This window comes from Choloepus didactylus, chromosome 8 (genome assembly GCF_015220235.1).
Source record: "Choloepus didactylus isolate mChoDid1 chromosome 8, mChoDid1.pri, whole genome shotgun sequence".
NCBI lineage: Eukaryota > Metazoa > Chordata > Mammalia > Pilosa > Megalonychidae > Choloepus > Choloepus didactylus.
The window spans coordinates 1,006,291-1,029,678 of record NC_051314.1 but is presented as its reverse complement, the minus strand read 5'-3'; the positions used below and the strand labels follow the sequence as shown (position 1 = coordinate 1,029,678).

General features: G+C 52.8%; 2 protein-coding genes across 5 annotated transcripts in view; both read right to left on the bottom strand.

The window, feature by feature from the left end:
* Window positions 1-4,929, bottom strand: part of TTLL8 (tubulin tyrosine ligase like 8) — a 114,918-nt gene extending 109,989 nt beyond the window's left edge. For all 4 annotated transcript variants that reach the window (XM_037845890.1, XM_037845882.1, XM_037845883.1 and 1 more), the window contains exon 1: window positions 4,089-4,929. The gene's annotated coding sequence lies outside the window, so the exon portion shown is untranslated. The remainder of the gene's footprint in view (window positions 1-4,088) is intronic.
* A 1,749-nt stretch (window positions 4,930-6,678) lies between these two features.
* The window catches only part of MLC1 (modulator of VRAC current 1), a 36,059-nt gene continuing 19,349 nt past the window's right edge, over window positions 6,679-23,388 (bottom strand). Inside the window, exons 7-13 of the mRNA XM_037845891.1 lie at window positions 23,308-23,379; window positions 18,207-18,323; window positions 15,452-15,508; window positions 14,514-14,636; window positions 9,454-9,618; window positions 7,446-8,632; window positions 6,679-7,261 (exon numbers count right to left, since the gene is read on the bottom strand). Coding sequence (XP_037701819.1) covers window positions 8,558-8,632; window positions 9,454-9,618; window positions 14,514-14,636; window positions 15,452-15,508; window positions 18,207-18,323; window positions 23,308-23,379 — 609 coding nt within the window. The 3' untranslated portion in view covers window positions 6,679-7,261; window positions 7,446-8,557. The remainder of the gene's footprint in view (window positions 7,262-7,445; window positions 8,633-9,453; window positions 9,619-14,513; window positions 14,637-15,451; window positions 15,509-18,206; window positions 18,324-23,307; window positions 23,380-23,388) is intronic.

The following is a 23,388-nucleotide window of genomic DNA, read 5'->3' as shown; positions in this document are numbered from 1 at the left end:
ATGAGAAAACTCACTCTGGAGAGAAACCCTATGAATGCCATACATATGGGAAAGCCTTCAGGCAGTGTTTTCAACTCATACACATTAGAAAACTCACACTAGAGAGAAGCCCTATGAATGAAATACATATGGGAAAGTCTTCTTTTATTGTTCTTACCTCAGATAAAAGGAGAGAATTCACACTGGAGAGAAATGCTACTAATGTGATCTACATGGGAAAGCCTTCAGTCAGTATTAATTAGACAACAAGAGAAAACCCACAGTGGAGAGAAACCTCATGAATGCCATCTATTTGAGAAAGCCTTCACTCAATCTTGTCATCTTTTACAACATGTATTAATACACACTGCGGTCGCGTTTGCTGCTTCGTGGGGGGGGGGGCAGCCGGTTGCTGAACCCTCGGCTCTCGGCGTTGCTCTGAGGGTACCGGCGGCGGGGGCTCTTTCCCGGAGGCGAGGGCGAGGCGGGGGACTGGGCCCTAGTCCCCGGCGGAGGCGTGCAAGGAGGGCGGCGAGAAGGAGCAGGCGGGACACGGTTCTTTGAGGGTGTGGAAAACCAAGAGAGCGAGAGAGAGCTTTATTAGGGGAGAGCACCAGCTTATATTGGGTGATTAGGGGGCGGGGTAGCTGTAGAGGTCAAAGGCTTGGATTGGTTCAGAGAGGGTGCAGAGGTTGATAGACAGGGGGCGGGAGCTGTTCCGGTAACTGAGCATGCTCACTAGAGGTGGGGGAGTTGCTCTGGCAACGAGGAGTGTCCGAGCAGGACAAGGGGGTGGGGAAAAGGCGGTTCCCTCCGGCAAGCCTCTCCCAACAGTGGTATTTTGGGTGAGGAAATGGGGCCTGCCTCCGGCCTCACTTTCCCAGGCCCGGGGGGCTGTGGAGGGCGCTGTCGCCCGTGCCCACCACCCTCCCCAGGGGCGGATCCGGTCCCCTGGCCCAGGCCCGCCAAGTTGAAGCACGTAATCAGTGTCCCGCAACACACTGGAGAGAAACCTCATGAATGCCTTCATCTGGGAAAGCCTACCTTTATTATTCTGGACTCATATAGCATGAGAAAATTCACAGTGTAGAGAAACCCTATGAATGCCATACATGTGGAAAAGCCTTCCCTCAATCTTGTAATCTTATACAACATGAGAAAACTCACTCTGGAAAAAATCCTACAAATGCCATACACGTGGAAACCCTTCAGTGAATATTCTTACCTTAGACAACATGACAGAACTCACACTGGTGAGAAACCATATGGATGCAATACATGTGGGAAAGACTTCAGTCACTGCTCTGCTCTCAGATATCATGAGAGAACTCACACTGGAGAGAAACACTATGAAAGCCAAATCTGTGGGAAAGCCTCCATTCAATGCTCTGCTCTCAGAAAACATGAGAGGACTCACGCTGGAGAGAAACGCCATGAATTTCACCTATGTGGGGAAGCTTTCTCAGATTTCTGCCCTCTGGAAACATGAGAGAAGGCACAGTGGACAAAAGGCATAAGAATGTCATCCATGTGGAAAATCTTAATTTTTCTATTCTTTGACAACATGAAATTTATTCAAATTTGAGAGAAATTACAAATACCATCAATCTGGGAAAGCGTTCTGTCAATATTCTGATCTTTTATGGAAAGAGAGAACTCATATTACATGTATTTTTAACATGAAAGTGACTTTAGTCATAGCTTTAACATTTAAACACACCAGAGAACTCACATACTGAAGAAACACTTTGTAATCAATATGTAGAGCCTTAAGCCTTTGTACTATTTAAGTTGATAAAAGGAAATTCATACAGGGAAATTCATACAGGGGAGAATGTCATCTATGTAGGAAAGTCTTTAGTAGATGGCCTGATGATAATTCTGATGAGAGCTCATGATATAAAGTAATGGAAGTGGAGAGTCCCCCTCTACCACTGTGATGAGCAAGGCAGAGAAGTTAACATGAGGAATTCTGTGTATGCAATGTTGGAATGCCTTAATTTGTAGTTTATTCTTTAAGGTAAATGAGTGGACCCCATAGGAAGGAACAATAGGTCTGTAATTACTGTGCACTATCATTCAATGAAACCCAAGCCTTGGTGTGCTAAAAATCAATATAGAAATAATCATGAAAATATTAAATAAGATGAAAAAGTCATGAAAACATGAAGTAAAAGAGAAAAGCCTTCATTAGAAGGATGAAACCCCTTGGGGGATATCCAGAAATTTCATGATGGAGAATGCATTCAAGATAAAATCAAGGGAAATCATATATTCAGAATTTGTGGAAGTTGTGGCATGAGTAATTGTATCTCTGAAGGGACTGTGTTTGAGGGGATTGGACAAATTATTGGCTATTTGGTGGTTGTGTGATGGAAACGAAAATGGTATACGTGTGGGGATGGGAATAAGTGAAGTTAGTGATTTTGGGTAAGTGAATATGCTTCTGTGGTTACTTCTAATGGATCTGTGGTGGACATTTTTTGGGTCAGTAATTTAATATCTGCAGAACATGAGCAAAAAAAGAAAAGAAAAGAGAGAACAATGAAGAAAGAAGACAGGAAATAATAAAGATAAGAGTAAAATTCAATTAAATAGAAAACAAATGTACTCTAGAGAAAAATAAAACCAAAAGTTAGATCTTAAAAGAATTTTAATATTGATAAAACTTTAACTGGATTTATCAAGGGAAAAGAGGGAATACCCAAATTACCAAATCTAGAGTGAAAAGAATAATTGCTGCTTAGCATCCCAGTATTAAGATAAGAAGAGATCACGAACGACTATATGCCAATAATTTGATAGCTTACACAACATGGAAATTTTCCAGCTTATCAAAACTGACATAAAAGCAGCAGAAAATCTCAATAGGCCTATATCTGTAAAAGAAATGAAGTACACAATTAAAATGTTTCTCACAATGACAACTTCGGGTCTAGATGTCATCACTAGTGAATTTTTCCAAACATTTAAGAGGAAACAGTACAAATATTATATAAGCTCCTTTAGAGAAGAGGAAAGTAGAAAACTTTTTCTGTCTCTTTTTATGAGGCAAGCATAATCATAATACCAAAATCAGAAAAGGGCATCACAAAAAGAATAGGGCAGGCCAATATTTCTCATAAACATAGAGACAAAAATCTTAAAACAAAACATTTGTAAATTAAATCCAGTGAAATAAAAAATATATATCACAACACACGGACTTTGTACCCAGAATGCAGAATTGTTTAATATTTGAAAATCTATCAACATAAATGACCACATTAAAACACTAAAGGAGAAAAAACATGTTATTATCTCAATCATCCAGAAGAGAATATCTGATAAAATGTAGTAACTATTCATTTAAAACTCCCAGTAAAACATAAAGAAAAGCCCGTAGCAACATCACACTTCAGGGTGAAATATTGGGCACTTTCCCCCTGAGTTTAGGAACAAAGCCACAGATGGAACTATCACTACTTCTATTCAACATTATGGTGAAGTTATTAGCCCATGCAATAATGCAAGAAAAGGAAATAAAAGATATAAGGATTGAAAATATATACAGAAAATTGTATATGTAGAAAATCTAAGTGAATCTAAAAACTATGAGAAGTATTTACTACTTAGCAAGGATGCCAAATAACAACTCAGTAAACTAAAATAAATTGTATTTCAATACACTAACCACAATTAGAAAATGAAACCCAAAAATAATACCATCTACAACAGCATCAAAAAAATCACATATCTAGGCATAAATCTAACAGAAGAAGTCTGTCATACTCGTGCACTGAATATAAAAGAGTCAAGAACCAAATGCTCATGGACTGGGAGGCTCAAGATTGTTAAGGTGTTAATTCTCCCCCAAACTGATCTACAGATTCAGGACATTCACAATTAAAACCCCAGCAGGACTGTGTGTTGAACTGACAATGATTCGAAAATGTGTGTAGCAAGTCAAAATGTCATGAAACCTGAACAATTTTGAAGAACACAGTTGGAGGAGTTATGACCTCCAACGTATTGGGACATTAAAAAGGTACTAAAACAGTGTGGATGGGAGCAAGGAAGGCCAGGCAGGTCAACAGAACAGAAGGGAGAAACCAAAACCAGCCCCTTACCCCGTTTTCAACAAAACGCCTTGTGAGGCCGGCCAACGGGAGAAAAAAGGTGTTGGAGCCGCTGCCTTCCTACCTCACTCCACACGGGTCAGATCTGATGCACTGTGGACCTAAACGTGAAAAGTAAAACTACAGAGGCTCTCAAAGAAAACAGGACAGTATCTGCTGGACATTGGGAGAGGCAGAGAATTTTGAACTAAGACTCAAAAAGTATGGACGAAAAGATGGACAAACTGGGCTTCACTGCAATTAAGACGTTCTGCTTAACGAAAGGAACCATTCGTGGCTGAAAAGGGCAGCCTCAGAGGAGGAGAAGATACTTATCGAGCACCCGTCTGGTGAACGACTCCGTCCAGCATACACAGGATTCTGAGAATTCTTAGTCAATGAGGAAACCTACCACGGCGGAAGGAGCGGGACAGGCGCTTCCTCAAGGTGAGAAACAGTCCTCGACCCTCAGGGAAATACAGGCTAACACCACACGGCCGGCTTCGGCGGCGGGGGCTCGGCGGGGTCCCCCACGCCCAGCACGCGCGTCCCCGGCGCGGCGCCTTCCCGCCCCGGTTCTCCCGGCAGGGGAGGCTGCACCGGGCCGAAGACCGCGAGCCTCTGCCCGCCGGCCCCTGGAGGCGCGGCGTTAGGGTTAGGGCCCCAGGAGGCCCTTGCAGGCCGGCGCGTCTCCTTCCCCCCCGTTCCCGGGGAGCAGGCAGGCGCAGGCCCGGCAGGGTCTCCAGGCGACCTCGCCCGCCCCCGCGGCTGATTTCCCTCAACCCGGGCGAGCGGGGGGCGGACGGCGACGCGTCCTCAGCGCGGGGCCCGGGCGCGCAGCCGGTACGGACTAGTCTCCTCTCTGCAGGCGCCCTCGGGGGAAGGCGAGGAGAGCCTCTTCCTCTCGCCTGGCTCCATCCCGGCGGCCTCCAGCGGCTCGGCCCTGCGCCCGCCCGCGGCTCCGGCCCCTGCGGGGAGAGGGGCTCAGCGAGCCGCCAGGCCCGGGGGCGGCCCTCGGGGGGGGGCTCAAACAGGGGAGGGGGTTCAGGAGAGCAGCCTGGGGTGCCGAGGGTGGGCGGGGGTGCCGAGGGCGGGGGAGGGGAAATCTGGGGTGCAGAGGGGGAGCGGGGAACAAGTCTGGGGTGGGGAGGGCCAGGGTGCCGAGGGCGGGGCGGGGGACAAGTGTGGGGGTGCCGAGGGCGGGGCGGGCTGGGCTCACCCGGGACCGACCCCCCGGAGCCCGCCGCGCCCCCGCCCCACTCCGCGCCGCGCGGCGTCCTGCGGTTGCCCGGGGCGACGGGCCCCGGCTCCGCGCGTTGTGCAGCCGCGGGGCGCGGGCGGCTGGGCCCGAAGGGCATGGCGTGGCGGCCGCCCCGGGGCGTGGGAGTGCGCGGGCGCGCGGGCGGCAGCGGGGACGACGGGGGATGGCTCTGGCTCTGGCCCGGGACTCGGCGGCGGGGGCGGCGGTGCGCGGTGGGCGCGGGCCCCGACGGGCCGCAGTCGGCGGCGTCCGGGCTGCGTGCGCGCCCCCCGCGGTATTCGGGTTCGGGTTCCGGGACGCGGCCCAAAGCGCGGCCCGAGCTGGCGCGCGGCGCCGGGCGGGGGCCGGGGCGCCGGACCGCGCGGGCCATGGTGTCTGCGGGAAGGAGGGCCCGCGTGTGGCCGCGCCGCCCCCGCCCTAGGTCACGCTGACCCGCCCCTCGCGCCGTGGCTGTCCTGGTCACACAGACCCGCCCTCACGGTCAGAGCCCCCCCGAAGTCACAAAGACCCGCGGGTCACACCCTGTCCCCAGTCACCGGACCCGGCCGGTAGCGGGCAGGCTACGCCGTGACCCTCCTGGCTCTCTCGCCCCCACCCGCCACCCCGGGCTTCCACCGACGCCCCCGCTGCCCGCGGTCCCCAACTTGGCGCCCCCGTTCGGGGTCCGACGCGACTGGGCTGGAGGTGGGGGGCGGGCTTCACCCTGGACGTCCCCTCGGGAAGTGGGACGGTCTGGGTGGCCGCGGCAGCCCCTCCATCCCGCAGGAGCTCAGATCGCTTTCGCACCCCAGGGTCACTTGTGGCGGACCCACTGCACCCGACCCTCCCCCTCGGGCCGCTCGATTCCTTTTTTGTACCTGCCGGTGGTGGGGGATCGCTAGGTGTGTGGTGGTGGGGGTAGGGGTCGGGAAAGTCCTGTCCACCCCCACCGCTGCCACCTGGAATTCCAAGTCACCTTTATTTGGTTAAAAATCACCTTTACTTTGCATTTAACTTCCCCAAATGACTCAAAAGTGAAGGTTCTCCACTTTTAAGGGGCCAACAGATGCCCCCGGGGCTGGGGCCAGCCTTCCTCCGGTCACGTCACCCGGGAGGAGCTGCATCCATCCCCATCCTACCCCTCAAGGCCCTGTGGATGACCCCCAGGTACCTGCCCTTACCTGGGGAGCCCAAGGTGGCTCTCAGCAGCCGCAGCCTCCAGTCGGGCCTCCATAGCTCACAAAACGGGACAAAGGAGCCGCAGGTGGCCCTTCACCCCCTCTCTACTCTGTGCTGCTTCTCGACTCGCACAACCTCAGGAGATCCCACACAGACCCAAATGCAATAGTCCCCTGGCCACGGTTACTGTTAGCATTATTTATTGTTCAAGCAGTATTAAAATACAAAATGTAAATTAAAAGACAATTATAAATGTTTTAAAACCGCATTTTCCCAGCTCTTCCTAAAATACGTGCAAGCTAGTTCTGGCCGCCAGGGGCTGCCTTGGGCTGCAGGACTCCGTCTCTCTGGTCCCCCGGGAGGAACCCCGCACTGTCCCTGCGGCCACCCCATCCTGTCGTCAGGAGGCGGGGGTGGGCAGCAGACCCCTGCCTGGGCCTCCTTGCCAGGGAGCTGCAGGCAAGGGCAAGGGGCCCAGGCTGCAGTTTGGGCGGAGTGCAGGTGAGAGCCACCCAGGTCGTGGTTGTCTGGGGACCAGGCCAAAGCCCTTCAGTCTTTCTCTGCCTCTGGAGCTGCGGACAGGGGAAGGGCTGGCCTGTGACCCTGGGGCCCAGCGCTGTTAGGCCCGGAGCCCTCACGCTCCTCCACCTGCTGGCACTTCACACCTTTCAGGTGTTTTGCCTGCTTGCCTTCTGTTTGCTTCAGATGATGGCCGACTTGTCAGGAACACTGCTGAAGGTCTGCTGGCAGGCCAGGGTCGCCCGTGCTGCCCCAAGAAGCGAGGAACCAGGGAAGAACCCCCAACCCCCTGGGCCACTCTCCACCCCACGCCTGGGTGACGCCTCGGTCGCCGGGGCCCTGCCACCAGCCCCAACTGAGTAAAAGCAACTGCCAGCACCCTCCTGAGCAGGGCTGGCCAGTGCGCGGCAAAAAAAAAAAAACGCACTCACTTCGACTGTGACCTTGCGAGGGACGGCACCACTGGAATGCTGGTCTCAAAACAATTCACAGCATCGGGCAGACCCAGGTGGCCGTAGACACGAGGGGCTGCGGGCCGGGCCAGACCGCCATGAATGAGGCCCAGGTTGGCCAAGGGCTAGGAAGAGAAGACGGCCAGGAGCCCCAGGGCGGCCCCATCGGGGAGGGCTCCAGAGGGCAGCCCAGGGGCCCTCTGGCTTGAGTGCTGAGTGGGACGCCGAGGCCGACGAGACCTGGAGATGCCGTCGAATTGGAGCCTGGAAGCCTCGGACTCGGCTCCATGCCAAACTCCTGCTGGGAGGACTTGGGACACCAGTTTTACAGCAGATTTCTAAAGAGGTCTTGGAAGCTAGGATGACTCAATGACGAGTGCCCACGGCGCATCGGGGCATCCACGCCAAGATGGGTGTTCACACACACAGCACGAGGGGGCAAGTGTGGATCCTTCTGGAATGGCTGGGCTTAGCTAAGGTGATGAGAGGGAAACACAGACACATGGACTCTGTGTGGGGCGAGGGGTGAGGGTGCCGCATCTGAGGGCAGGAAGACACCCGCCCCCCACTCCAGGACCTCCAGAGACACAGGGCCGGCTCAGGGCATGGGACAAGCATGGCTCGGCCTTGCTTGGATGATCGAGGAAGTGACTCTGCACAGTCTGCGCTCCCGGCTGATGCACATCTCAGAAGGGAAAGGTCCGGAGTGTTTAAACTCAGACTCCACTCTGCATTGAGCACATGCCCAGGTGAACTGGGGATTCCAAAACCGGGGTGAGCTCATGCACAGCAGGGAGTGGGCATGGGGACCGCGGCCCCGTGAGGTGCACACCAGGCAGGACCAATGAGCCTTCCTGGGGCCACCGAGCAGGCCCAGGGCATTCCCCCACCCCACTCTGCTTGCAGCTAGGGTTCCAGGCCAGCGTGGCAGTTCCGCATTGACTACTCAGATAAAGCACAAAATCATATTAAATTAAACAACCCTAAGGAATTAGAACTCTAACTTGCAACCCGGTCTGCTGCTCTAGCATCTGAGCTCTTCATGTGGCCAGGGTCAGGCCAGTCCTGTGCCTCGGTTTCCCTGTATGCGCTCACTGGGCCATCTGCACCACCACAGCTCTCCAGGCCTTGTCCTTGTCAAACTCCTGCAGAGGGTTTCTGGCCACCTGCAACCAAGATGGCAGCGTTGTTTCACGCAGGGCCCTCTGCATGGCAGGAGGGGGGAGTCGCCCTGGGTCCTGAAGCGCAGGAGCCAAGGCCTCTCCCTCCTCTCTCCTGGAAACACCAGGTGTCCCCCACATGCTCTCCAGCTCTCCCTCTGCAGGGACGGCCTGGGTGGGGGGCTTGGTGTCTGGCCTGCAGCAGGCTCTTCACCCCCCCCACCATGTGCCGCCCATGGCGGAGGAAGAGCTGGGGTGGAGGACCCCCAGACTTGCTGCTGGAGTACGGCCTGAGGGTGGGGTCTGCACCCCACAGAGCTGGCGTCTGTTAACAGTGGGTGCTCTATGAGGACTGGGAAGGATATGTTCCACAACAGGGAGTGGGGCAGGCACCCCACTGAGGAAGGAAGACAGCTGCCCGTCCTCAGCCTCTCCATCCCCCTCCCCTGGCCTGCCCCCCCCCCCCGTCCACCCTCTCCCGCCTCCAGAACCCACAGGCCAGAGCCACTCGGCACCCCATCTGTCATGAGCCCCAAGCACTGGGCCGGGGACTGGGGGGCACCCTCTTCCTGGCAGAGCTGCCGACCCCAAGCAAGTTATTGCATATTACTCCAGATTTTTGCAGGGTATTTAAAAATATATAAAGTGACACAACAGAAAGAAACTAGCTGACTGGCTTGTCATGACGGGAGTCAGCAAGTGTGCCTGGGTGTCCCCTCGTGAATGGGGGCCACGGATGACCCAACAAGGCCCAGGTGTCCCCTGGGGCAGGGGCCAGGAGCTGTGCTTCTCTGGCGGTCCCCACCCCAGCAGGGCAGCCCGCTCACCTCCCCAGTGGGGTGCTCCTGTCCGCCAGCCGGCGCAGCGTCCCAGGGCGCATCCCGCAGCCTTGCGTCCACCTTGAAGGCCACGCACTGCACGGCGGTGCCCGTGGCTAGGCAGGCTTGCAGCAGCAGCACCAGCAGCAGCAGCAGCAGCAGCACGTCGTGGGACTGTGGGGCCACGGGCACAAGGCGGGTCAGGGGGCACCCAGCACCCACACACACAGGCCCCCTTCCCAGCAGGGCTCCCCAAAGAGGGGAATGCAAGCCATTCACGGGAAGTTTCGGACACACTCACACTCTCTGGAGCCCTCGCAACCCAACCAGTTCTTTCTTCTCAATGATTTCGGTAACGGTCATTCCATTTAAGTGAGTAAGGGGTGACAAAAGCGTTTCTCTGTAAATTCCATTATTTTGTGCTTGATGGATACTCATAAAACGGTGGGACAAGCTGCCAAGTCCTTGGACAGCGCTGGCTGCGTCAATGCCAATCTCCCCACCCATCCTCCTAAGACCACCAGGTCAGTGGGAAAGCAGATCCCCCTCACCAAGGGGGTGCAAATAGGGCACAGAGGAGGCTTAGTGGGCACCGCGCCCCCAAGGCCACGTCCAGGATGCCAGGCAGAAGCAGAGGGCGCAGGGGCCATCCACGGCAGCCCCCCAAGGCCAAGCTGGGGCGGGAGGGTCCGGGCCTGGGCCACAGGAGAGGAAGGGGCTTGCATGGGGTCCAGGACTCGGGGCTCAGCCGGGAGGAGGACGAACGTAGCAGAGGAGACCAGGGGTCCCCAAAAGGGGGGGCTGCTCTTCCCTGCAGACCAGGCTCATGGTGCACCCCATACTCAACAAAACACATGCAGCCCTGCCACACGGCTAGACGGCGCCCACTGGGGGCCCACAGAAGCGCAAAGCAATGGAGGATGCGCACGGAAGGAACCCTGCATCCATAGGTTCTATTGTTTCTTTTTTAATGAAAGAGAATGAAAAACCTCAAGTTAGTGTATAAATTTAATGTGATTCCAATAAAAATATCAACACTGCTCTTTCTGGAGCTACGCAAATTGATTCTAAACATCATGTACAAAAAAGTAATCAAGCAAAACATGCTTGGTAAACCCTGAAAAAGGAGTAATTTGTAATTAGGATCCAGCCCCGGCAGATACTGAAACGCATCACCGCGCCTCCATGATTAAGACAGTGGGGTCCCGGGGCACAAATCTGCAGAGCAACGCATGGAAGCAAGCGGACAGCGCGGAAGCAGACCTCAGCAGAGACAGAGACTCAGCGCCCCGGGAAGGCGGCTTCATGTGACCCAGGAAAGCTGGGTGCAAACAGACGGTGTTGGAGCAACAGAAGAGCGTTTGAGAAAAGACAAAATCAGCTCCACCCCTGACACTCTACACCAGGATAAATGCCAGGTGTGAACACACAAGAAACAGACTTGCCAACGGTGACAAAAAATCCAGAAGCAATAAAGGAAAATATCGGTAAATTCAACCATATAAAAAGAAAACAATGTTCAAACAAGCAAAATCATAGCAAATGGCATGAAAAACAGAGGCCAAACTGAGACAACTATTTACATCTTCTCTTCAAGGCAGAGCCAGCCTCCCTGGTATCTGTGGGGTGCGCAAAAGCCCGCAGGAAAATGGCAGAACTAGAGGGTTTCCTGGGAGAGAAGTGTGGAAGCCTTTGAGTGTTAAAAGACCCTCGATGCCACTCGTACAAAGAGAATGCAAACTGCAACAACTCTGAGGGACTTTCTCACCTGTTACAAAAACGCCAGGTGTGAGGACACCTCTGCAGGAGGGCCGACACTGGGGGAGGGAGGAACCCTGCAGAAACCGGCCCGATTGCACTAGGTGTTGGCTCCTCTCCCCCACCCCAGGCTCCCTCCCCGGCTGAGGACTGAGGGCACTGCGCAAACTCAAGAAGCACGTGCTCGACGCTGCTAGGGCATCGTCTGCAGGAGTGGGTGACTGGAAACAGCCCAGGTTCCCTCACCAAGGGCTGGCTGCGAAACATGATGCTGGAGGACCCTGAGGGAATGTCCGATTAACCATCAAATGGAGAGAAGAGCGAGGCACAGAACAGAGGTTACCAAGGCTCCCTTTGGTAAGAAATGGAGGAAAACAGGATTGCATGTGGCTGCCTGGAGGAGGAGAGCCGGTAACAGGGCCACAGCTTCTCCAGCTCTACCTTTCACAGAGTTTTGACCTTTGAACCATGTAAATTGTTTTATATGTTCAAAAAATATTAAAAAGGGGAAAAAAATCTACCAAACACTAAAACAATACAAACAGAAACCATTAAACTGAACTTTTTATAGTTATATCAACTGTCAACAAGTGGGATTTGCACTTGTAAAAAGCTCCACCCCTTGGGCGGCAGCCACAGGAGCAGCTGATGGACAGTGCAGAGGGGCCGTGGGGGCCACCTCCACATGCCTAAGTCATGCCCCCACCCCCACAACAGAATCCCACCCACCTCCCCTCGCAGACGGTGCCTTTTGGACACGCGTCCACTCCTCTCCATCCTTTGGCCAAAGAATCAAGTGCTGCTTTGCTTTACTGAACCTGGTTTTGTTCTGTGGGCTTGAGCAACACTGGACAGGAGACCTGTTTTGGAGGTCAGGCCCACAGAGGATCAGTAACATGCTGCAGAGAGAAAAGGATTATTCCACAAAACAAGGCACTGTACCTCTTTAGGGGGCATATTCTGATTCTGAAGACAGAAAGGGTTGCAAGAAACCCTTAAACTCACTCTGTAGGGGGACTGTTGGTGCTATAACTAGTTTTATAATTTCAAAACATTGTATGTGTATTGCAAGATAAAACAAAGAAGTAAATATATTAAATGTTATCAGGAAAAAAGATTTTTGGACTAAGAGAAAAGAGACGTGAATATAAAATTTAAAAGGTTAAGGGGAAAAAAAAAACCCTAAAATGTTAAATGTAATTTAGAAATACAAATATAAATCCATTCCTCTTTAAAGAAAAAAAAAATTGTTTCCCTGCTCAGTCCCAAAAGGGCTTGGAAACAGTTTCACCCCAGAGGAATGAGCACCCCACCCCCCAGATCTTGTTTTCTATGTCCCGCGCACTTCAGGTACCAGGTATGCCCGGACATCTCGAGTGTCTCAAGGCCAATGGGGATGCATGAAGAGGGGGCAGCTGGGAGTTTCCCCTCCAAAGAATAAAGATCTCAACAGTCTAAAAATAATTTAAAACCAATCCTTGGTGGTGCCCAAAGAAAAGCTGTTCTTCACACGAGGTGTCAGCTAATGAAGACAGGAGGGAATCAGAGTATCCCATGTTCTTAGTCCCCAAAGTGATTCAGGCAGAGCTCAGCAGGAAGGTGACCCCCAGGTGAGGGCAGGTGGGGCCCGGCTACATGCACCGTACAGACACTGCAGCTGCCCCCTCCCTGCAAGGGGAGAAGGGGCCTCTCTGAGGAGCACCCAGGCTGCCCAGCCCCTTGACCCAGGGCTCAGATGCCCTTGAGGGTGGGGGCGCAGCTGGACCCACCTGCCTTCAAGTTCACCCTGTTTTTGGGGAATATGGGGACTGGCTGGAAGGCTGAGGACATCCACAGAAAATGCTTGAATCTCAAATGTGGGACCACCTTCAGCAACCAGCCTGGCTCTCCAGGGTGGAAGGAAAAAGGGGGCTGTTCTGAAAAGGGACTAGAGCAATGGAACAGCCGGATGCAAGATGTGACCCTCAACTGGGTACTGCTCCGAAAACTCCAGCCCAGGAAGAGGATTGTGACAACACATGAACGTCAAGTGTGAGCTGGGGATGAAAGGGCACCAGGTGGCGACCAAGGGTCTCAGGTGTGACGATGCTGCTGCAGGGGGCAGGAGGCTGGCCGGACTCTCAGAAGATGCTGAAGCGTTTAGGGATGAGGGCCGAGTAGGCGCAACATCCGCCGCCCACCCACGTTCACACAGAAGGCAGGTAGGAAACAGACGTGTGTGGGCAAGTGCAAACCGCTGCCTCATCTCCGTGTTTATTGCACAATTCTTTCAACTTTAAAAAAAAATTGTAATTATTCATAACAAGCATTTTTGGGGAAATACCCATCACAAGGGAAACAAAACGCAAGGTATCTAAGAAGTCGATCCAGCTATGTATGTGCCTGAACTTTATAAGGAAATTATGAAATTTTATTGAAAGACTCTACGATTAAGTATCTATTTAGGGATATTCAACCATGGAAAAAGTCAAGGTCATAACATGTTTAGTTCTCTGCAAATCTAACTATAGATTTAATGCAATTCCAACCAAAATTCCAATAGGGCTTCCCATAAAACTTGACCTGATTCTAAAATGTAAATGAAGGAGCAAAGAGAGGAGAAGACTCAAGTTCCCCGTGAATGTGGGCAGGGGCCCCACCAGAAACCTGGACATGTCCCAGGGCTGTGGTGAGCCAGGCGGGATGACCCAAAGTTACCAAAAGGCCCACGGGGCAGCCGACTCCAGGGCAGAGCCGGCCTTGGGGTCGATGGGAATGGAATGGACCAGTGGGAAATGGTACAGAGACACTGGCGTGTCTACACAGAAGGAGCGGATTCGATCCTACCTCATCGTATGGACTGAATGCTGCCCCCACACTGACATGCCCGAGTCCGGACCCCCAGTCCTGCGGGGTGAGCCCGTCTGTAAACAGGACCTTGGGAGACGTTATTGTTAGGGTGCGACAAACCGAGTGAGACTGTGGTCCGATAAGCCGCGGGCACTGGACATGGTGGTGGGGACCGATTCCCCGTGACGGCGGTGGGGACAGACAAACGATCACCGGCAAACCACCACCAAGGCCACAGACTCCTTGACTTTGCATGCCAGCCTCCAAACTTGGAGACCCTAAACCCTGGTCTGTAAGCCCCGGGTCTGGCACCTGGACTCCACAGCCCTGGCAGGCCCAGCAGCTCCACGTGGATCAGGGACCAAATCCTGTGGCGCCAACTCGGGACACACGGGAGCATCTCCTGGGGCCTCTGACATGAGCCAGCGGCAGGTGCACCCCTTTATTTCTAGAGCTTTAAAGCAAAATAAAATAACACGTACTTTTATGGCTGGTGGATAGTCTTTAAGGATCTCCACGATTCTCATTACGCTAAACGACAGATACCCCGAAGCTGTGAACAGCAGGGGGGAGGTGACGCTGCTGATGGCGACCAGCACCTCCACCTGAGGGAACAGACACGCGCCGAGTCGGGTCTGTCCCGCGCCGTCTTCGTCTCAGATCTACCCGTAACGTGAGTTTATGTGTCGCTGGGCTCCGATGGGGCTCCCCTAGACTGTCCGTGCTCCGCCCGCCCTTCAGTTCAAAGCACACTGCACGTGTCCCTGCCTTCTCCCGATCCGTGCTCGGCCCGTGCCGACAAAATCCCGCCCGCAATCCCAGCGCGTCCTGCCGCTGCTCCGGACCCTGTTCTTTTAAGGGCCGGCGTCCTCCCGAACCGTCAGGCGACGCCTATCGCCTCCGGAACCGGCCGCGCAGCCCCTGTGGCCACAGCCTGGGGCGTCTGCTGCTCTGCTACGCGGTAGCCGCGCGTGGACTCGCCTTTCTGGGGTTCGGGGGCCTTCGAGGATCCGCGCTCAAGACCGTCACCGTCCAACACTGCCGCCCCGCCCCGAAGCTCGCGGACCAGCCGCCACCGGAAGCCCGCCCCGCCCCGGAAGCTCGCGGACAAGCCGCCACCGGAAGCCCGCCCCGCCCCGGAAGCTCGCCACGCCCTGGAAGCTCGCCCCGCCCCGGAAGCTCGCGGACCAGCCGCCACCGGAAGCTCGCCTCGCCCCGCCCCGGAAGCTCGCGGACCAGCCGCCACCGGCAGCTCGCCACGCCCTGGGGTTTCCTCCGAGGGTCCAACGGGAAGCGCTGTCCTGTGCGCATCCCCGCGACCAAGACAGCTGACGCCCGGTAACACAGCGCCCCTGGGGCCTCCTGGCCCCGGACCCCCCGGGCCGCCTGCAGGAGGAGCCCGGCCGGGGTCTCTGCTCACCAGACATCTGCTGGGGTACTCCGCGGTCACGTGACTGGCGATGGCGCTCGGAAAACACTGAAGAAAAAGAAAGATTTTAAAGGTAAAACTCCAACACGTGCTGTCGCATTTGCTGCACTCGCCCAGTGCCCTCAGCAGTGGGGGCGAGCAGGGCTGGCGGGGACGGCTGGGTGAAGTGGGGTGGAGGGTCCCGGCACCCGCGTGCTGGGCCACGCACCCTTCGCCCTCCCAGACAGCCGGGAACCCCCCGGGTGCTCCGCAGGGACCATCTGGGAGCGGGGATCGTCGGCCGCCCGGGGCATGGTCTGACGGAGTCCACACCAACGACCCGCTAGCCCCAGTCGCGTTCTTTTTATGCCTGGTTTTCCTGCTCCAGAGGCCCATCGGGGATCACTCTTGTGTTTTGCTGCTGCGTTTCTCGGTTGCCTTCATCCGGGACGCTCCCCTGCCTTCCGCGGCATTCGCAGCGCCGACCGGCGCGTGCTCGCAGCCTCCGGTTTGTACCGTCTGGTGCGTCCCCGGGATCTGACTCCGGGACCCCCAGGAAGAGAGCATGGCGTTGGGAGGCCTATGCCGTCGTGGGCCAATCCTGTGGAGCCAACCCACCCGTGAAGGCCTCTTTCCTCCTTCGTAATCAGTACGTTTTGGGGGGCCGGGATGGCTCTCCGAGCCTCTGGGGAGACCCGGTCCCCAGAGGTCTGGGACCAGTGTGCAGCCACACCTGTACTTTCCTCAGTTGGCTTCTCCCGCCAAGAGCTTCTCCGCACAGCCTGTTCTTTCTGGCTTTTTCCTCATGTTAAGGACCTTGCTGCAGGCAGGGGAAGGCTGGAGGGAGCTTGCAGGGAGCTGCGTCTGCCCTCTGGAGCCCCTCCCCTAGGTTCCCCCAAGCACCACCCAGCCAGATGAGCCTGGGACCTGCCTGGCTCAAGTGGGGAGCTACCCTCACCTACCAGGAGAGGCAATGCCCCAGGCAGCATAGCCCCATGAGGTCAGACACCTCCCCGGCATGGACAGGTGAGGCACCTGCACTTGTCAGGGATTCTGGTGTGAGGGTGAGCAGGACAGAGGCTCATGCAGGGCAGTGGGGCCTGGGCAGCAGGAGGGGCACTGGAGAGGGAGCCAGTGAAGGAGGGAGCAGTACGTGCCAAGGCCCTGGGGCACAAGGGGCTGTGGGGTGTACACGAGGCCAGGACTGGAGAGGGCGTGGCATGCGGCTGCAGGGTAGGTCTGCCAGGACTGGGGGGGAGTCAGAGCAGGGGTCTCCCCCGGGGATTCTCGTTTCCAGAGGGGACTTCCCGCTGCTGCCAGGAACAAGGACGGAAGAGCAAATGGAGCAGCTACTTAGAGGCAACTGGGGGACTCCAAACGAGACGAGTGGAGCTTGTCTACTCAGTCAAATGTGGTCAGCTTCCTGCCCTTTCGCTGGCTGCCATTGTCGGGGTGGGAGTGGTTCACACAAAGACCTGGCTCCTGGGGTCCTGGCGGTCCAGGCCCCGGCCTCCCCAGCTGTTCCTGGCCAGGATACTGCCCCCAGGGAAAACCCCCACTCTCATCCTCTCCTCTCCCCTTTCCAGGGTGGAGAAGGTGGAGAGGTGGAGATGGGGGCGAGAGGAAGAGGTGTCACGTGGCTTGCCGGGATGAATGGGGGCGATTGCCGAGAGGGGCTGCCGGTGGAAGAGGGTGGGGAGAGCTGTGGGGTGTGCTCTAGAGGTGAGCAGGCAGCTGCCTGGCACTGCTGCACTTTTCCCTGGGGGCTGGCTCCAGGCGGGGACGGGAGCACGAGCACTTCACCACAGGCCTCCTGGTAGCATTTGTTTCCATCCTCAGTGGCCACACAGCTGTGCTCCGGCCCGGCCCTGCGTGCTTTGTGTCCGCTCACCTCCAGGTGTACATCTGCAGGCATGTGTGCTTCCAGCGGTGATGTCCCTGTGTCATCACTGCCCCACAACCCGCCTGTGCCCTGGCTGGCTGCTCCAGGTCCTTTCCTTTCTCCTGCTCTTCCAATGTGGCCCCACCGGCTTCCACTCAGAAAGAATCAGGCAAGGCTTCCAGCAGAGACCCCTGCCGACAGGGCCATGCAGAGGAGCCCAGGCGCTCGTTTACCAGCAGATGATAGGCGCGAAGCTGGGAAATCCATGTGGCAGCACAAACTGAGGGCTGAGCCCATGACCAACGATCTCACACTTGTGGGCAGCACAGGATGGGGACATGCTGGCTGGGGCTGGAGGCACTCATGGCAGATGGACAGCGGTTTAGGGCCATGGCTGTGACTTGTGAACCTGCTGGTCATGGAGGGTTTATCTGGACCAAAGTGGGGGAGACCCCGGAGACTACCCCCTCCTTGGCCACACATCTGAGCAGGGGCACTGGGCCGACCCCCCGGGGGAGGCTTTGCCTTCTGTTGGCTGCATTTTAAAGTAAAAAATTAAGTAAACTTCAAATCACTTCTAAACCACAGAAGCAACTAACAGAACTACACTAAATTGTGAGCCTGCCAGGAGTCCCGCGTCAGTACCCCTACTCGTTTAATCCTCAGCTCCCAGATTCTTCCAGCAGATGGGCAAGCAAGGATCTGACCCCCATGCAAGCTGCTCCTGGAGCCCCCAGGATGGCTCCTGCACAGCCTGCCCAGCACCCATTTTCCCACACTCTTCTCCCCGCCAGCCCCAGGGGGCTGGACAGGGAGCCTGGAGCAGGGCCAGGCGTTGATGGACAGATGGACGAGGCCACTCCTGGGCCACACACAGGTACTCACAGCCACTAAAATCCAGAAGAAAGTCACTGAGAGGTGTGGGTCTGAGACCACGTCATCCACATTCAGGGCGATGACCCCGCCCAGGACGGCCGAAACACCAGTGGCGACCTCAATGATCTGCAGGGTGGACAGAGCAGCGTCACCTTGCTGGGGTCGCCATGCCTGAGTCCACGCCTCCACCCAGAGCCACCACCCGCCTGTCCCACCTCCCAGCCCCCCGACCTCACATCCCTCCCAGGGACACCGTGGACCCTTCTGAGCCCCACCTTTTGGAAGTAGACACAGGCTCCTCCAGGTTTACCCAGAATCCACATGTGCAAATGCGGTGCCCCTTGCCCCAGCCACATGGAGTGGGGACTGCTGGCCCCAGGTTCCTGTTGAGGAAGTCTCCTGGGGCAGGTCATCCACACTGTGGCACTGCCCCTGCCCTGTGCCAGAGGGCCTGGGAATGGCCACACTGAGCTGCCTGGACTCTGGGCCTGAGCCCGTGACAGTTTCCACGTGACAACCAGGAGGGTCTTAGGGCAGAGGAAGTTCTCCTTTACCTCCACCCTGCTCTGGGTTGAACAGTGTCCCCAGGCAAAAGGGCTGAAGTTGTCACCCCCAGTATCTCAGAATGTGTCCTTATCTGGAAATAGCGTCATTGTAGATGCCATTGGGCAAGTTAAGATGTGGCCGCCCTGGCGTGGGCGGGGCCTGACCCAGTGTGGCTGGAGTCCTTATAAGAAGAGGAGAAATGGAAACACAAAGCCTTGAAATGGTGACTGAGACTGAGTAATGCCACCAGCCAAGGATGCCAGCACCACCCGAGGCCGGGAGAGAGGCAGAGAACAGATTCTCCCTGCAGACCTCAGAGGAAACGCGGCCCTGTGACACCTTGACTCGGACGTTGACCTTCAGCCTTATGAGCAGATAAAGTCTGGTTTTCAGCCTCCCCGTGTTGGTGCTGTGTTACAGCAGCTGTGGGACACTGAACCATCTCCGGGGCTGTCCTGTGACTGGGATATTCCATGTCACACGTTTTTTTCCCTGAAGTTAAAGGGCCTGTATCATTGTTTTCCTTTCTGTTCCGTTTCTCTACAAAAATTTAATTAAGGTATTTAACAAACATGTTTTGAGCACCTGATGTGATCCAGGAACTCAGATAAACGGGAAACAAGGCTGTTAGCACACTGTCCCTGTCCCCACAGGTCTCCCAGGGGACAGAGCAGGGAAGATTTGAAAAATGACTGTGGAAGACCGCGGGAATTGTGGGAGACCGTGGGAACCATGGGAATTGTGGGATACTGCGGGAATTGTGGGAGACCACGGGAATTGTGGGAGACCGTGGGAACCATGGGAATTGTGGGAGTCCATGGGAACCGTGGGAGGATGTGGGAGTGTGGGGAAGGCCGTGAGAGCTGTACAGACCAAGGCAGACACCTGTCTTACATCCAAAAGGCACAAGACCCAAGATGGACAAATAAAACCTAGTTCATATCTAAGACCATTATCGTAGAGCCCAAAACTCCAGAAACAAAGACAAGCTCATAGAAGAGGAAATACACTACCTACAAAAGATGGTTACTGAATAAACAGCAGATGATGGTCACTTAAGAATGAGGAGGAAATGGGTGAAAACTGAGAGGAATCTACCCAAAACAGATATTCTCTCCAGAAACTGTTAAGGAATATACATTAAGTAGAAGAAAACTGAACTAGATTCAACAAGAACAGGTTAGGGTGGTCACTGCCTAGACATCCCTGAAGATCGGTGTGCTGGTTTGGATGTATTATGTCCCCCAAAACGCCATGTTCTTTAAGGCAGTCTTGTGGGGGCAGACGTATTAGTGTTGATTAGGTTGGAACCTTTGGATTAGGTTGTTTCCATGGAGATGTGACCCACCCAACCGTGGGCAATACCTTTGATTAGATTATGTCCATGGAGGTGTGGCCCTGCCCATTCACCATGGGTCTTAATTAAATCACTGGAGCCTGTAAGAGCCTATAAGGCACTCACTGCTACAGTGTAGACATTTTGAAGATGGCTGTTGAAAGCTGATGCTGACATTTTGGAGAAAGCCATTTTGAAACGCAACCTGGGAGCAAGCAGTTGCCAGCCACATGCCTTCCCAGCTAACAGAGGTTCTCTGGATGCCAATGGCCTTTCTCCAGTGAAGGTACCTTTTGTTGATGGACACTTTATGGCCTTAAGACTGTAACTGTGTGTTTTAGTTTGCTAATGCTGCAGAATGCAAAACACCAGAGATGGATAGGCTTCTATAAAACGGGGGTTTATTTCGTTATGCAGTTACAGTCTTAAGGCCACAAAGCGTCCAAGGTAACACCTCAGCAATCGGGTACCTTCACCGGAGGATGGCCAATGGCGTCCGGAAAACCTCTGCTAGCTAGGAAGGCAGCTGGCGTCTGCTCCAAAGCTCCGGCCTCAAAACGGCTTTCTCCCAGGACGTTCCTCTCTAGCAAGCTTGCTCCTCTTCAAATCATCACTCACAGCTGCACTCCGTTTTCTCTCTTTTGAGTCAGCTCATTTATATGGCTCCACTGATCAAGGCCCACCCTGAATGGGCAGGGCCATGCCTCCATGGGAACATCTCATCAGAATCATCACTCACAGCTGGGTGGGGCACACTCCAAGCAAATCCAACCAACACCAAAACTTCTGCCCCACACAAGACCACAAAGATAATGGCATTTGGGGGACACAATACATTCAAACCGGCACACTCTGTAACCAAATAAACCCCCTTTTATAACAGCTGGTCCATTTCTGGTGTTTTGCATTCTGGCAGCATTAGCAAACTGGAACAATTGGGAAAGTGATTAAACTACAGGAAGGAGTAGCAACAGATAAGATGGAATTTAACAAAGGATTATGAATACTGAATCTTTATATAATTTTATTTTTCTTATTTGCTAGGGTATTAGAATAGCTAGAAGGAAAGAACTGAAATGGTGGAACTGTAACCCATAGCATCCTTTGAAATTTGTTCTATAGCTAATTGTTAAACTGTAATTTGAAAGCTATCACCTTTTTATATATATGTTATATTTCACAATAAGGAAATAATTGAAATTATGGTAATATAACTCTTAATTTTGGAAATTTCCTACATATATGCTGGTTAAAACATATTTTGAAAGATACTACCTTTTTGTATATATGTTATATTTCATAATAACTGAAACTGTGGAATTGTAACCTATGATATTCTTTGACATTTGCTCTCTAACTACTTGTTAACTTGCACTTGGAAAGTTATCACTTCTATGTATGTATTTTATATGCCACAATAAAAAAATATGGTTTAAAAAAAAACTGAACTAGAAAGACTGAAATGCAAACAGAAATGGGAAGTGAGGGAGTTGGGAAATGTGTGCAAATACTAACTTAAAAAAAGAAAGCCAGGGGCCCGCTCTGGGGAGCAAAAAACCAAAATGTTTCTAAACGTCCCAAGGGAGAGCAGGACGGGCAAGGCAGGAGGTGGGTTCCGAGACCAGAACCCCAGGAGGAGGGGGAAGGTGGCTCCCCGTAATCCATTTATCACGGAGGCAGGTCAGCATGTTAAGACTAACTTCCAAAAGGGTCCCCCAAAATGTATAATTTCCAGTCCAAAATAAGAGGACCAAGGAAGGAACAAGGTTCAATCAATTCAAGGGAGGACAGGAAAGAAAAAGAAAAGGATGTAGACAAAAACACAAGGAAACTAGAAAGCCAACAAAAAGACAATGAAAAAATATATAAAAATGTCAGCCTCACTCTCAAAGTAAATGGTCTAAATTCAAAAATTAAAGAGTTACGATTTAGAGTAAAAAAATAAAATACAGCTATATGCTTATAAGGAACACTGAAATATAAGGACACAGAAAAGTTTCAAGTAAGAGAAAAAAAGATAAATCAGGCAAATGTTAATCAAAAGATAATTAACTGCCTAAATTAAATCAGTCGAAATAGATTTTTAGATTTTTAGCAAAAAAAATCACTAGAAGACGAAATAGTTTCAGTGGCTGAGAGATTTCTAATGGAGTCGAGAGGTCACTCTGGTGGACATTCTTATGTACTGTATAGATAACACCTCTTAGGCTTTAATGTATTGGAATAGCTAGAAGTAAATACCTGAAACTACCAAACTCCAACCCAGCAGTCTGGACTCCTGAAGACAATTATATAATAATGCAGATTACAAGGGGTGACAGTGTGATTGTGAAGACCTTGTGGATCATACCCCCTTTATCTAGTGTATGGATGAGTAGAAAAATGGGGATAAAAACTAAAGGACAAATGGGGTGGGATGGGGGATGATTTGGGTGTTCTTTTTTCACTTTTATTTTTTATTCTTGTTCTGGTTCTTTTCTGATGTAAGGAAAATGTTCAGAGATAGATTGTGGTGATGAACGCATAACTATGTTATCATACTGTAGACAGTGGATTGTATACCATGGATGATTGTATGGTGTGTGAACGTATTTCAATAAAACTGAATTTAATAAAAAAAATCACTAGAGATAAAGAGGCTTTCTATATAATGAGAAAAAAACAATGAAATTCAGCAGCAAGCATTTTTAAACTCAAATTCAACTAAAAACATGAAATCCAAAAATTTATGGCAAAATCACAGCAAAAAAAAGAAAAGGCTACAGAATTACAAACAAAAAAAACAAAAACACAATCATATTGGGAGATTTTTTAACATCTTTCAGTGATTGGACAAGTAGGGAAGAAAAATAGAAGGTGAACAAGAGTAAGAACACAACTAACAAGACGGGGCCACACATTATCCCCCAAAGCAGGACCCTGTTGAGTGAGCGGGGCCTTCCCTAACAGCTTCTCGGGGCCGAGGCGCTCACCCTGCCTCCAGCTCCCCGAAAATTAAAGGGCACTGGTGTTGTGTCACCAATTATATGACTAGAGATTTATACCAAACGGACTGAAATGCTGTTTGCATTCGAGTCGCAGAATCTCGTGCACACTTTACACAGCCATGTCTTTGTGATCTCGAAGAACTCGACCATTTAATGCAACTTATGCACACACACCCCCAAAATAATAACAAAACAGCATAAAAGGAAGAGAGCAAAAAGAAGGAAACAAAGTTTTTCTTACTGAATAGGATTTCAGGACCCGCGCAGGAAAGGTTACTTCCTCCAAAATGTTGGTGCCATCAGATATGGGACCCTAAAAAGA